The 14,570-nt window shown below is 44.1% G+C and overlaps 7 protein-coding genes and 1 non-coding gene across 8 annotated transcripts; 5 read left to right on the top strand and 3 right to left on the bottom strand.

Moving 5' to 3' along the window:
* Positions 1 to 117: 117 nt before the first annotated feature.
* O0I10_009538 (uncharacterized protein) lies at positions 118 to 1,136 on the bottom strand (the record flags this gene model as incomplete). The annotated part of the gene is made up of 3 exons (XM_058489529.1): positions 118 to 647; positions 724 to 867; positions 932 to 1,136. 3 exons carry the CDS (start codon positions 1,134 to 1,136, stop codon positions 118 to 120), a joined length of 879 nt encoding a protein of 292 aa, XP_058339731.1.
* Positions 1,137 to 1,848: 712 nt separating this feature from the next.
* O0I10_009539 lies at positions 1,849 to 1,930 on the top strand. Its single transcript has one exon. It is a non-coding gene; the product is annotated as a tRNA-Tyr (tRNA).
* A 311-nt stretch (positions 1,931 to 2,241) lies between these two features.
* Positions 2,242 to 3,239, top strand: O0I10_009540 (uncharacterized protein; the record flags this gene model as incomplete). The annotated part of the gene is made up of 2 exons (XM_058489530.1): positions 2,242 to 2,405; positions 3,053 to 3,239. 2 exons carry the CDS (start codon positions 2,242 to 2,244, stop codon positions 3,237 to 3,239), a joined length of 351 nt encoding a protein of 116 aa, XP_058339732.1.
* Positions 3,240 to 4,443: 1,204 nt separating this feature from the next.
* On the top strand, positions 4,444 to 4,809 carry O0I10_009542 (uncharacterized protein; the record flags this gene model as incomplete). Its single annotated transcript, XM_058489531.1, has 1 exon — positions 4,444 to 4,809. The coding sequence occupies one exon, from the start codon at positions 4,444 to 4,446 to the stop codon at positions 4,807 to 4,809; it is 366 nt and encodes a 121-aa protein (XP_058339733.1).
* A 36-nt stretch (positions 4,810 to 4,845) lies between these two features.
* On the top strand, positions 4,846 to 5,142 carry O0I10_009543 (uncharacterized protein; the record flags this gene model as incomplete). Its single annotated transcript, XM_058489532.1, has 1 exon — positions 4,846 to 5,142. One exon carries the CDS (start codon positions 4,846 to 4,848, stop codon positions 5,140 to 5,142), a length of 297 nt encoding a protein of 98 aa, XP_058339734.1.
* A 1,246-nt stretch (positions 5,143 to 6,388) lies between these two features.
* Positions 6,389 to 6,742, top strand: O0I10_009544 (uncharacterized protein; the record flags this gene model as incomplete). The annotated part of the gene is made up of 1 exon (XM_058489533.1): positions 6,389 to 6,742. One exon carries the CDS (start codon positions 6,389 to 6,391, stop codon positions 6,740 to 6,742), a length of 354 nt encoding a protein of 117 aa, XP_058339735.1.
* Positions 6,743 to 7,312: 570 nt separating this feature from the next.
* O0I10_009545 (uncharacterized protein) lies at positions 7,313 to 8,296 on the bottom strand (the record flags this gene model as incomplete). Its single annotated transcript, XM_058489534.1, has 6 exons — positions 7,313 to 7,406; positions 7,471 to 7,747; positions 7,813 to 7,846; positions 7,904 to 8,019; positions 8,078 to 8,167; positions 8,221 to 8,296. The coding sequence occupies 6 exons, from the start codon at positions 8,294 to 8,296 to the stop codon at positions 7,313 to 7,315; spliced, it is 687 nt and encodes a 228-aa protein (XP_058339736.1).
* Positions 8,297 to 8,478: 182 nt separating this feature from the next.
* On the bottom strand, positions 8,479 to 14,459 carry O0I10_009546 (uncharacterized protein; the record flags this gene model as incomplete). Its single annotated transcript, XM_058489535.1, has 17 exons — positions 8,479 to 8,585; positions 8,653 to 8,722; positions 8,780 to 9,235; positions 9,302 to 10,296; positions 10,353 to 10,626; positions 10,690 to 10,872; positions 10,933 to 11,157; positions 11,215 to 11,616; positions 11,670 to 11,833; positions 11,891 to 12,143; positions 12,197 to 12,427; positions 12,484 to 12,963; positions 13,028 to 13,225; positions 13,289 to 13,573; positions 13,635 to 14,068; positions 14,135 to 14,342; positions 14,418 to 14,459. 17 exons carry the CDS (start codon positions 14,457 to 14,459, stop codon positions 8,479 to 8,481), a joined length of 5,007 nt encoding a protein of 1,668 aa, XP_058339737.1.
* Between the last annotated feature and the right edge of the window lie 111 nt (positions 14,460 to 14,570).

Raw genomic sequence — 14,570 nt, forward strand, 5'->3', positions numbered from 1 at the left:
GAGAGTAGTGTGTGTGTGTGTGTGTGCGTATGTGCAAAAGAGGAGAGAAACAAAGACCAGCTGAGTTTTTTCTTCCACAAGTGTAAGTAGTAGAAGGGAAGTAAGCAAGTTGGATGTTTATTGATTGTCTTTTGCAGTGCCATTATTATTATTGGATGGATTATGAGTAGCTTCCCCTTCCTGTTGATCATTCGTTTGCGATAAACGATCCAATGCTGCAGTACATAATTGGGATAACAAGTTGAGCTTGGAAGTCTCATCATCTTGATCACCATCGGATGTCGTTATGGAGGATGCTGTGGTAGAACTTTGTTGTTGTGGATGATTGTCTTTGCCATTCTCTGGTGCTGCTGCTGTTGCTGCTGGTTGCTGATAGTAGTAAGAGGATGATGGATGATACATGTTGGAGGTTGATCCGGGTGATATCATCGACATGACAGCTTGATAAGACAACATGTGATTGTATCCTGGATGCATCGTCGGTGGATTTGTATAAGGTGCCATGAATTGAGATGGGGCAGGTTGGCCATTCAATGCTTCCTGGAAAGCCATAGTTGCATAAGGTGTATACTGCGCCATGGGTGGATGACTCGAATAAGATGATCCAACTGGGAGATCATATCCTGTGGATGATCCACCCTCATCCCCTAACAATGACACACACACAAAACATGTCAACACATAGTCCACCTTTATTACCACTCCCAAGCCGCTTATCCTTACCACGTTTCTTATAAGGTCCTCGTTTGACACCCTTTCTCCTCTCCTTTCGCATCGAATTCACACATGTATCTTGCAAGTTATATCGGATACAGCGCTGACAGGGTCGTCCATCATCACACTTTTTACATGCTTTTTGGCAGTTGACTAGTATAGGATAATCAATCAGTACTTGAACCCTTTTTCTTCTTCCTTTCTTTCCCAAACTTACCACAAGCATTCTTTACTTGTTTTCGTTTTGGTCTTCCTTGTGCATTCAAATCGTCAGCTCGGGTGGTTGTTGTCGTCTGCTGCTGCTCAAGCCCACTGATGTTGATAGGAATTCGTAATACGGCTTGTCCATTCCCGGGTGTTCTTGTATTATTATCGTTCATGGTGGATGACGGCAATGGTTGCTTATCAGAGTTTGGCTGCATAAAGAACCTGAAATAATCACGGTGGCGTAAGATCAATGTTGTTGTTCGGCATAAGACAACTTGTCTGAGCTCACTTCTTTTTTTTTCTTATTCAGCAAAAGGAAAGGACAATGGGCGTTATTGAATGAACCAATCTCAGCACCAAGCTCGACGCAATGCGATCAAGTGAATAGAACAAACGACGATCAAGTGTTGCTACTTGTTTCCGCGAAAGGTGATGTCTCCGTGCGTGATTCTCAAGCAAGAAGAAGGGAAAAAAGAGAGAGAGAAACAATATAAGTGTACAAGATACATAAATTTCCAACCCCGGTGGAACCTGCCCGCTTGCTGTGGCTGTCTCTTTAAATCACGTGTATACGCTTTTCACCTTGACCCACTACAATGAAATTTACCATAATAAATGTGCCATTTCTTTTTGAATAACATTACTAAACATATGGGCAATTGCATTGATACATAGAATACATAACAACGCATACAATGAGGTTCACTTACATGGAAGATAGCTGTAACCAAGCTTGCTCTACTCCGCCCCAATTGTAGTACGTTTGAAATTGAGACACAATGGCCCTCCCAATCAACATAGTAAATCTTTATTCATCTTCCATAACCTCTCCGCTGCCGTATACAATTTCTCCCGTTGCTCTAGGATGACCTTTTGTATATGGAAATTTTGTGGCCTATCATGTAAATCGAGATTCAGGAATCAGAACCGAGCTTAGCTCAGTTGGTAGAGCGGAAGACTGTAGTGTACTGCCATCTTTAGGTCGCTAGTTCGAATCTGGCAGCTCGGATAACATGATCACAACAACCAGCTTCAATAGCTGGAATCATCTTTTTGTTTTCGGATTTTGGTGGATCACGTTGTCGTAGGTCATGTGACCACGTGACCTAGCTTTTGCTCGTTCCTTCTAAGACGCGCTGCTTTTGATACAACCGTTCTTCTGAAGCCCTTTACTGGCATCAACATCGTTATGAAATCACCATTGAACATATATATCGTGAACATCCTTAGCAATAAAGATCATCACTTATATTTAGCAACGCAAAAGTTATATCGTTATTTTTGATCTACAATCAATACGATAACGACAATTGGTAGCTGATGACTTTTAATCATCCATCGCCTTTGAACAATCGAACTTTCAAAATATCAGACCCAATCCCGGAACTATTGAATTATCTGACGACGAATCTCAAGTTACAAATCGACAACCGTTGTGCAGGCGTTATTGACGAAACAACGACAAGGACAAAATTGGCGTTCGAGTTAACAAGGACAAGACGGATACGGCTATTTTGACTGCATTGACCCAACTGTAGAACCAGGAAACCAAAAGAGGCCCAATGTTTAGACCCAAGCTACGAGAACCGGACACTTACACCATGGAACAAGAACCCTGCTACGAAGCTGGTTACGATCTGTCTAACGTGCATGTGATGTGACTGGAATGGATGAAGTTGACCGAGTCAATATACATCAATCTTGCTGAGGAAGTACTGGCCATGGTGGCGGCACAAGAAATTAATTGGACATGATGCAAGCACATGGATTAGTTCTGGCTGGTACTCCAGACATTCGACCTCGCAAGGCTCTTGGCTCAGACCGCACGTGATCGATTGGCTTCCATTGACACAAACTGGCACCGTTGAAGAATATACGAACAACTTCCGCCTTTGGCTCGAAAATTCCGCCATGACTGATGGCTTTGGGATACGTTTGTACGAAGTTGGCTTTGACGTTCAAGTCTATCTTACCTGATGTTCGACCACTTCACTCTGGCGGAAAATCGTTGCCTACGAAGGCCATGTCATCGTTACACCAAATGCTGCCGACCGGGCCAGCCGGGCTGAACCTCCACGACAACCATCTCGGGATGTTGAATACCTGGATTTGAATTAACGGCTAAACAAAGATATCGACGTAATGATTGGCGCACACCAGAACCTTCAGTCGTCGTGACAACCGCATGTGATAAAGAACCACCTCGTTGCTACAATTGTGGAGGCCTTGGTCATCTACAACGTTCTTGCCCATCAACTTACCTGGTGAATGGCGTTATCGACCTGCTTCTCAACGACCTGGCAACAAACAGCATTTAAAAGGCAAAGAGCGCGACGTATGTAAAAGGAGTCATCGTCGCGCCACAAACATCAATCAACCGGCATCACCGGAATGCAACCACCACTATCAACAGTACCTGAAGGCCGGCTCATTTAGTCACCGGAGGAACCCGATTTTGGAAATGTCAACCCGACACCTGAGCTAGATTTGGATGTCAATCATTTGAAGGAACTCAACGCAATAAAGGAATCTGATTTGCCCTTGTATTCAATGGTCTGCAATGGAACACCTGTTACTGTTTTGCTCGATACTGGTGCTAGTACATCTTACATTTCACCACGTATTTGCAAGCACATGACGCATCACTTGGTCCAAGGACGAGAGGTTGAAACAGCTGGTGGACATACTATGGCGATCAAGTCACTCGTATCTTTTGATCTTTCAATGGCTGACGGCTACACCCATCCATGGAAGGCGTATGTGTTTGATACCAAATTTGACATCATCCTTGGCAGAGATTGGTTCAAGCATGTACAACCGATACCAGATTGGCGACACGACACCTGGCAGATCAAACAAGGCAACCACACCCATATCTTGACTCCAAGTCGCAAACGGCAGATTCCTGATTTGGCTTATCTTCTCAGTCATCGCGAGATGCAACGATTGTCACGCACCAAGGCTATCAGCGAGATGTATTTGTTCTATACGGCTGACAAGATCGACAAATACGATGGCACCTTTGATACTTTGGTTCATGAATACGCTGATGTCTTCCGAAACGAACTACCAGGCTTACCTCCAGATCGCATTATTTATCGAGGCATTGAAGATGTACAAACCATCAATCGGCATCCTTTCAAGATGAGTCCTCTCGAGCTGGATGAATTACGGCGTCAATTGGCTGAACTCCAAACCTTGGGATTGATTGAACCAAGTAACTCTCCATGGGGTGCACCAGTTCTGTTTGTCCGCAAGAAAGATGGTTCAATGAGACTCTGTATCGATTATCGCGCTCTCAATGCAGTGACACGTCGCAATGCCCATCCCTTACCACGAATTGATGAATGTCTCGAACGTCTTGTAAAACGATTTTTCTCCAGCATCGACCTCAAGAGTGGTTACCATCAAGTACGAATCCGACCTGAAGATGTTCCAAAAACGGCCTTCAACACAAGATACGGTGCATGGCAATGAAAGTGCTCCCTTTGATTGACGAATGCTCCACCTACTTTCCAAAAGATGATGAATTCAATCCTTGGTGATTTCCTCGACAAGTTTGCCCTGGTTTACCTGACGACATCTCAGCCTTCAGCCGTACCAAAGAAGACCATTTCAAGCATGTTCGATTGGTGCTGGATCGTTTGCGAGCCCATAAGCTATACGCCAATCTCAAGAAGTGCGAGTTCAACAAGATTTAATTGGAGTTTGTCGGCTTCCCGCGAGTGCTCAAGGTATCCTTATTATCCAAGTCCAAGGTCAAGGCGATCTAAGAGGCCCATTCCCACCAATGTTCAAGAGGTGCGGCAGTTTATCGGTTTGAAGCGTCTCATTATAGGCGATCTATTCGTGGCTTCTCAACGATTGCTGCACCACTCACGGACTTGACAAAGGGAAGTGGGAGCAAAAGACGCGTTTGATTGAATGACACCTGAGTGTCAATCGGCATTCGAAGAGATTCAGTCACGCATGATTCAAGCACCCACCTTGGTACCACCCAATGCAGCAAGGCCCTTTGTGATCGAAACGGATGCATCCGATTTTGGTGTTGGCGCTGTTCTTTTGCAAGAAGGTGACGATGGTGAATTGCATCCCTTGGCTTTGAATCCAAGAAGCTTTCGTCAGCGGAAGCGCAATTATCCCGCACAAGAAAGAGAGCTGCTGGGTATCTTGCATGCGTTACGTTCTTGGAGATGTTTCATTGAAGGTCGCTCTGGTTGAAGGGGTGTGTACGGATCATCATCCACTCAAGTATTTCAGGTCTCAACGCAAGCCCACACCTCGTTTGACTCGATGGATTGCTGGAAATGGAGCTGGGAGGATCCCGATATCCAATACAAGCCTGGCAAAGACAATCATGTACCTGATATCCTTTCTCGACGTGATGGTGCTCATTGTCTTACCAATGAATCGGATATGGAGCCTGAGTATCTTTATGCAACACGCGCAATTCAAGAATCCGATTGGCCAAAGTTCTACTTGCGTCCCGAAGAAAAGTGGCCATCATCTTATGCTGATTTGTTACGCAAGCATCGTGAACAATTTGTGGTGCGTAATGATATGGTTTTTCGCAAGGTCAAGGTGAACAACACTCTTCAAGAAGTCCGCTTTGCAATGTTCTCTCGGCGTGCTGACATTGTACAAGAAATCCACAAGGCTTTTGGACACCCTGGAATGACCACTATGCAGGATTTGGTGCGTAAACGTTGGTGGTGGCCCAACATGAAACAAGACATTCAAGAATGGATTGCCCAATGTTCACAATGTCAATTGGCTGCTGGTGCTGACCGCAATAATCATCATGCACCTATGCATTTGACCGAAATCCCGCCTGCTTTTTCTCGTTGGCATTTGACTTTATTGAGAATTACCTACTACCACAAGTGGTAATCGTTGGATACTCGTTGCTGTTGACTACACGACAAATTGGCCTATTGCTCGTGCTGTTCCTGATGCAACCAGTGAAGCCATTGCCAAGTTCATTCACGAGGAAATTGTTATGCGTTTTGGCTGTCCTGATGAAATCGTAACCGATCGTGGCGCTAATTTTATGGGCAAGTTCTTGGATTACTACCTTGGTCGACTTAAAGCCAAACACAACTTGACTTCGGCTTTCCATCCTCGTTCAAATGGCAAGGTTGAACGTACCAATGGGATACTCAAATCCATGTTACGGGCATGTGCATGGTGAAATACATCGCTGGGATGATTTTCTTGACACCGCTTTGTTTGCATGCCGCATTCGCAAACATCGAACGACACAAATGAGTCCATTTTTTCATGGTGTATGGTCAAGACCCTGGGGGTTACCTGGTGATCCATTGCGTCCTCTTATTACTGCTGATGAACCACAAGATGATCCCCAAGCACATGTTTCAAGTCGACTCCCCACACTTCGTTCCTTACGTGATGCTCGTGCTCAAGCTATTACAAGGATGCAAAAGGATCGTGAAAAAGACAAGGCTCAATGGGACGGCTCACCAAGAAGCAAGTTTATTCGGTTGGCGACTTTGTCTTATTACGACACGAAAACAAGTTTGGCTTGGAATACAATTGGCGTGGTCCTTACAAGATTGCTGAACGTAACCTTGACACGGATATCTACAAGTTACACAGCATGAATGGTGAAGCACACAAGTCTTGGGTGCACACTGATCGTTTACGTCCCATTCATATCAACAAGGCCGATGGTAATCCTGACACATGGTACGATCCCACTGCTACAAGAGCACGTTGGCGCCAACTTACCGATGCTGCCAATACTATTGCTTCCGTGTTGGTCGAGGGCGACCAAGATTTTCGGGAGGGGGTATTGTCGTAGGTCATGTGACCACGTGACCTAGCTTTTGCTCGTTCCTTCTAGAACCCTTTTCCTTTTGATGCTGGCAATTGCTAGAAGCCCTTTACTAGCATCTTCCACATCATTCATAGAATCCATACATTGAACATATATATATCGTGAACATCCTTAGCAATAAAAGATCATCACTTATCATAGCAACACCAAAAGTTATATCATTGGCCACTGATCTAATCAGCCATACGATAACGACAACGTGATCTGAAATTGGCATCCTTCTTTTACACCGTACAGGATGCTTTATCTTTTGTTTTGCGAAATAAAGATAGAATATGGACGCTTTGACGATGTTTATTGATACGTTACTACAGGGTATTTATATAGGATGATAAGAGTGTCAAAAGCAATGTGTAAAAAGAGAGATCATTATATATGCTCTTGATGCATTTGGGCCCGACAAGACCATTTTCATACCGTTTGTATCAAATACACATGTCGTGGTGATATCCACATATGAAACGGAAATAAGAGTTCGTTAATGATGAGCATTGCATGTCTCTCTTTTTATTATATGGATGCCAAAGGATGTGATTATATTTTGTTGGATAGTAAATGTTGCTCTTGTATATGTTGTATGAAGCGTTCTAAGTCTTTTCTCGCTGAAGATGTCGTTGGTACAAAATGCCTTCATATACAAATGCGTATTGGTAGCCATTCCATGACATAGGAAAAGGAATAAAGGCACTTACCCTCCTGGATGACGATATACAAAAGGTTTCCTAAAAGCACGGGACAATGCTTCCATTCTTTCGGGTGCAATGATGGTATCGACTTGCCCAATGAGATGCAAGCTGGGTGTAGTTAATGGTGTTGTCAATGAAGTGAACAGCTCTTTCCTTGTCGCTTTTTGTGTGGGAATAAATCCTCCTGAAAAAATGACAAATCGTAGTGGAGGATGGTTCAATGACGCTGATAATGATGATGGCTTTTCCAATACATGAGCAAGCATGGCAGCTAAACAGGCACCTACACATAACGTTATTAGATTTCCACTATCCATCTCTCTTTCCTAAATCCCTAGTACTACGTACCTTGAGAAAATCCAAAGATCCCATCAAAGGGTCCCTGTTAACAGTGCATGATGAGTAATCCTAACATAGAGGTTCGCACGGTTCGGCTTACTTTTTCGGAAAGAATCGATGCAATGTACGCCAAAGTTTCTTGGAAGCCGTAAAAGTATCCATCTGCCGTTAATGGTACATAGCTATCGTGGAACCACCAACAATAAGGACGCATCTCTATATTCAATGTGAGCATACTACAATCATCCATGGCCAACTACAGCTATAGACATACCATCGGAAACACCCTGATCTGCTCTTGTGTGTCGCTCACCGATCGTGGCATACTCGGGATCAAGGACTGCATGCGGTGCATTGACGTAGACTATGCATGAATGTCAGCAAGCGAGTTCCCAATCTCTTCCCCATCCAATGTACCCTTCTCGATCCAATCTTCTGTTCCACGGAATAAAGCTGCTGATTTCTTGCTAAAGAGAACGGCATTTTGACCCATGCCATGAAGGCATAGCAACCGTAATTTTTTGTTGCTGTGGTGGTGGGCCATGGATAACAACCGTTGCTCCGTTGATCTCCACCAAGGTACACCATACATTATTAAGAAAGTCACGTGATATGGATTATCAATTATATTCAATTTTGCGATTCATACAACATCTAGTTCATAAAGGGATTCTTTTACATGCCACCAAAAGATGGAGAAGAAGCCATGGTCATACCAGTGGGTGCGGCGGGAAGCATAAGTGGATTGCCGATAGGTGCTCCTATAGCGGGTCCTGCTTGGGCTATATATATGTAAACGTCATTTTAGGATTCCTATCTATCATGAACCCCATCTCACTTTGATCTTACCTTCTTGTTGTTGTCCTTGTTTCTCCACTCTAGCCTTCAAGTCATCCACATCAGTACCCAAAGATTGAATCTAGAAAAGAGAACCATGTGAATAAAGTAGAAATTGGACAGCGGATAAAATACATACTCTGTGATATTGCTCATGCAACAGATTGATCATGTAGGGCATAGCAAAGTTCTTGAGATTATGTCGCCAAGCCAATTCAAACACCACATCGGGACGAAGCAAGTCGTAACAGGTATACAGCATGGCTGCAAAGCATTCTCGTTTACCGACTTCAATGAAATAACGGAGCAATTCCTCGGTCACTTCCTTATCGCGTGATTCAGCAGCGGTTTCCATGGCATCCTTGAACAAACGATCCTGCTTAGACAAGGCAATAGATTGACGCCATCTACGGTTCTTTTTGTACAAATGAGCAGCAATACGGCGGAACTCGAGTAATTCGTGCTTTTCAAGTCTCTTGGCAATCTCAAGCTGGTCAATATTGCCATGTTGATCAATCGAATCACGTAGCGAGACATAATCTTCTTCCTCAATAAAGAGCTCGTTCAATGCACTATTGACGGCCTTGTTGTTGGTCTAAGAAAAAGAAGAGAAAAATGAGATCTTGGATGGCCTATGATATTGAGGTTTACTTTTTCTTACGTGTTGAACCGATGTAAGATAGGGTTGGATCAATGGGATGTTGTCAGATTTTTCAAACAGTTGTACAACACGAGTGTGGTTGATACGAGGGATCATGACAGCAAGTAAATCGTTGAGGAGCATGGGTTGTTCGTTGAGATAGAAGCGCAAAGACTTGTAATACAACTCAACATTCGAGACCTTGACGATGATATCCTTAAATGCCGAATGCTCCCATGACACAGCAGCATGCTCCATCATGACAAGGGCTGCATTGTCGAATTCGTCATAATGGACATAAAGGAATACAAGCTCACGCCAAAGATGGGTATCATTGCATGCTCGGATGACTTTGGGGATGTTGATGCGGGAAATGTACACCTTCAAGTGCTCCATCATCTTTTCAGGGGCGTATTTGGAATACAAGACCGAGAGCTCTGTAAACATGCCCATGTGTGCACGTTCCAAATTGAGGCCATTCTCCAACAATGTGATGAGCTGCTCAAAGAATCCATTACGCTCGTACGTCTTGATCACTTGCTCCAACTCCTCCGCATGGACGATGATGTTGAGACCACAAATTTGTGCGAGGCGGAACTCATGTTGCTCAATGCACACCACATTCACTTCCTTCCACACCTTCGTACTATTGGCCTTGCGTGCACAATCAACAGCACCAGAGTAATCCTTGAGATGGACGAGGGTCGTTGCTAGGCTGGCATAATTCGAGATGCTGCTGTACAAGATTTTGGCTGCCTCTAACATGTGTGCCTGGAAACATCGATCACCAACATCTTGCACATGTGCAATGTTGGGTGCTGAAATAAAATCTTCCAAATCTGACAACCGCTCCGTCTTGGCGTATGCATACAACAACTCGGTCTCAATGTATGGTTCACGGGCTTGCTTGCGTGCCAATTGCAAGTAGCGCACAAGGTCATCATACTTGTCGTTCATTTCTGCATAGCGAGTCACTTCCATATAGTTGGATGTATCTTGAGCACGGATGTACGAGTCTAAAAATGGTCACATGAGTATGACATGCGTGCATAGGGTATCGTAGTTTCCTTACCAATCGACTCTTTGATATGCATATGATCGAGTTGGGCCTTGGCAAGCTTGCTCCACACATCAGCTTGATCGCATAAATCGGCAAATTCATAAGCACGGTCAAGGTCTTCGATCTTGTCAATCAATACGCTGACGGCACTGCCATTGACATTGTACTTCTTGTAGATAGCAAATGCCTCTTCATACAATCCTTCGCCAAGACACACTTCAGCCACATCAGGAGCATCAAAGTTATCCAAACGCTCGATGTAATCCATCACCTTGCTTGGATCAGCCTATAATATGCATCGTTAATGAACCCTTATCTCTTTCTGTAAGCATGCAGAGATTTGTATTACCTTGACAGCAGTAAAGATTAAGAGGTTTTGCAGAGTCTTGTTGTCATTAAAGGCACTGTCTTCAAGCACAATACGCTCCAAGAGCTCAATCAACTCGTTGGGGAGATCAGCAGCCATGAATGCCTTGACGGTGATTGAAACATCCTCTGGGTCGGTGCATTCGGGTAAGGCGGTGGCGACAATCTATTGTGTAACAAAGACAATTAACATTTGTGCATGAATCATGCAACTCCATGTATATACCTGATCGATCAATTCACGTCGATTTTCATTGTTCTCTTGCAATACATGTTGCCATAATGCTGCATCACGACGACGAACAAGATAGCGAGCTTGGTGCTTGAACATGGCATTCTCGCTTGTAATATGGATCAGCTCATAGTCGCATTGGCCCTTCTCGTAACAAATGTATGCAAGATAGGGGTCTCTCTTTTCACAATGCTTGCCAATCGTTCGTGGTTCATAGTACTAGTAAAATCATCGTGTCAACTCCATATCCTCATTCCTCATTCCCATCTCACTCACCTCGTTCTCCTTGAGGAATGGTTCAGGGTTGTTGTTGGTATCAATGTAAATCTTGGCCAAAGCATTGTAGACTTCTTTGTCAGTGGATCCTTCGGTTGTACGCATATTGAGCCATGGCAAGAGGAGCTTGAGTCTGTTGCGCTGCTCCACCTCTTCGCACAATTTTCCCACATCCAAATCACCCTTGACGGACATGAGCAGATTCTTGATAACATCCTCATCGCATCCGACATCCAACAATCCACCAACAACCTCAGGCGTACGCGCCGGGTTGACTTTTTGCACGTATACTTCGATGAAGTTTTGAAGGTTGTTGTGATACAAGTATAACACGAGATCATGCACAAATCCGAATCGATCGCACACAATAATCAACGGCAACTGATCACTGAGTCTTGCTTCCTATTCGTTGTGTCAATAAAGCAATCAAATACATATGCTGTAGTTAACATTACCTTGAGGAAGTTTTTGACCTTCTCAGCATCATAATAGTTGCTCTCGCGACAAATACGCTCAGCCTCACGAATATTGCCGGTGCGACATGCTGCTTGGATGTACTTAAAGTGCACCAAAGGATCCTGGCTAACGTTGACAATGGAGCCCAAGTAATAGTACATGCCTATATACATACGTTGTTAGACGCCTTGTTATATGTGTAAATTCTGATAATACTCGCCTTCGTTGCTCTTGAAATTCTCAAAGAGCTCCACCAAGTTGTTAGGCTGCAATTGGTCGGAATACTTGATCGCCACTTGTACTACGACTTGAAGGTTTTGACGCAGGTTGTGGGAAAGCATCTCTTTCAAGCACTCCAAAGTTTGATCCACTGACAAGGTACCAAAGTAATTGACGAGCCACTCGGGATTCATGGTTTGAGTATATGGGATAATGCGTCTGATATCGTGAATATCAGTATAGTGCTCAAGTGCCTATGCAAAACGTGGTTAGAATCATGCTTATCAGGTGCAAGTGGGTTACTTACTCGTTGATAGAGGCCAGCCTTTTCACAAAGTGTACCAACAGCAACACGATCATAATGTGTGAGCATTCCCGTACCAAAAATGGCATCAGCAACTTGAGGTGCATGGATCAAGTTCATCTCAATGACACGTGTCTGGAGGTTGGCGTGTTCGGGTCGATTTTCTTTGAGATAGTCCAAAAGGAAAGACGTGGCTTGCTGAAGCATATTCTGAGACATCAATACATCGACCACCTAAAATCTCTCATTAGCATTGTATTCCATATATAAGCAAGAATAGAAAAATTTACCTTTTCAGCATCAATCAAAGGTCCAGTTTCATCATTAATCAATGCATTTGCAAATGCCACCGTGCTATCAGGGTCGGTGCGAGCAATGTTGTACAAGAGCGAGTTGTAATCGGGCGTGTATCCAACTGTCTTTGCATAAGCAACAATCTTGTCGTATTGGCGGTTTTCAGCAAAGCACAAGACGACCTTGTTGGGAACATTGGCACGCAAATAAACGGATAATGCCAACTTGGAGTCATATTGCTTGACAAAGTCACCAAGCTCCTCGCTGCATTCGAGTTTGTCGTCCTTGAGCCATTTCTCTAGCAAAGGCTTACGGTTCTGCAAGAGAATGGGCTTGGCCATTTCAAGGGATTCATATCGATTCAATCCACCCTTCTCAAGTAGCATGCCAAAGTACTGCAGGATGGGAGACAATTGATTGGGCATACTAGGAAGTTGTCGAAATCGTTCAATCGTGTCTGGTGTACGCAAGATACCCTATATATACATATATATAGGTAAGTAAACCTTGTTAATAGCATTATCATCAAGCAGCACTTACTCTTGGTGAATTGGCAGCAAGCTTAGCAGCATCAATGTATGCACCAGAGGAAAAGAGTTGATTGAAACGGCTCACGCATAAATCATCGGCACCAGCAAGACCTCCACGACCAGCGAGCTTTAGTGCCAATTCAGTGTTGCCAAGCTTGTTCACAATGTAAGGCACCACCGTATTTTCATCAAGAGTGACAGATAAGACCTATTCATCAAGCTTAGGAAAATTGCAATGTCCCCTTGTATCATTTGCTTTTTCCACTCTTACTTGTCCTTTCTTGTTGATTGCCACAACACCAGAGGTGGATGGTTGATCGGTAGCAATAAAAACAGTGTCGTCACTGATACGATTCACAAAGATACAAATGCCGGTTTCAAGGTCGTAGATATGGATGAAGCCCATCTTGGTGAGCACATAAACGACACCAAAGCGCTTGCCAACTTGCATGGCTACGGGGAAATCGGCTGGGTTTTCAGGAGCAAAGAACATTTCAGGCGCCTTCTTTGGGAATGGAGGATTGTTGTCTGGGTGATCAACTTCAATGATTTGCAACTAAGACTTGCATATAAGTATCTTCCATCATGCGTATGTAGTATGATCTACGAATGCTTACCTTGGCATTTCCAGTGACAGTGCGTACACAAAAGGCGAATAATTTGGTAGGCTGAGGGGCGTCTTCAAGTTGTATTTCGGCAAAAGCAGCAGCATGACCTTCAATAGGCTGACTGACACCACGTTCTCGAGAATATAGTTGCATGGATCCCACTACACTTCCTTGTTGTGACGAGATACCAATCAACACCATCCAGTTGCCTTCGCTTGATGTGCGATAGTTGATGATTTGACATCCTGCCAGGTTGGCATGTCGATCAAACACCTTGACTGGAGCCGAGCCATTATCCACCGACCAATGGTACACAGCTGTTCCCGTCACGATACCAATTGTCTTCAAGTCAATCCATTTCCAAAAGGTGATGTCGTCGTGCATAAGGTGAGAGCTCATTTTGGTCTTCGTCTCGAGATTGAACACTTGAAGTTGGCGTTGTGCTATATGCATATACAATATAGAATGTCAATTTCGCCCTGTTCAAATACATGATATCCACTATTTACCTCTCAAGGCAATAATCTTGGTGGTTGGATGTGTTATCACTGATTCGGCGGTGATAGGGCGTCGCATCATGTCATTGTTGTTGGCAAGGTCGATAATAACCACTTGGTTTTGGCCATTCACTTGTTCACGTACACACACAAATCGTTCAGACTCCAAGGTAAGTGTTTGGAACCCAACGCTCGCTGCATTAACGCCTAATGCTTGCAGCTATCATAATGTCATCAGTAAAGGGCTTGGCGAACTTGGCGACATGCAACAACCACCCACGACGAAATCTCTTACCTGGGCAAGCTGTTGGAATCGGATGGGCAGCTGTTCAGCCATTGCTTGTATTGCGCGTTATTCTTCAAATGACAAGATTCTGCACAGCAAAGCAGTCGAACGTGTAAATTGTAACGAGGGATGAGGGAAAGGGACAACGTTTGGGTTGACTTG

This window comes from Lichtheimia ornata, assembly GCF_029851405.1.
Source record: "Lichtheimia ornata isolate CBS 291.66 chromosome Unknown scaffold00056, whole genome shotgun sequence".
Lineage (NCBI taxonomy): Eukaryota > Fungi > Mucoromycota > Mucoromycetes > Mucorales > Lichtheimiaceae > Lichtheimia > Lichtheimia ornata.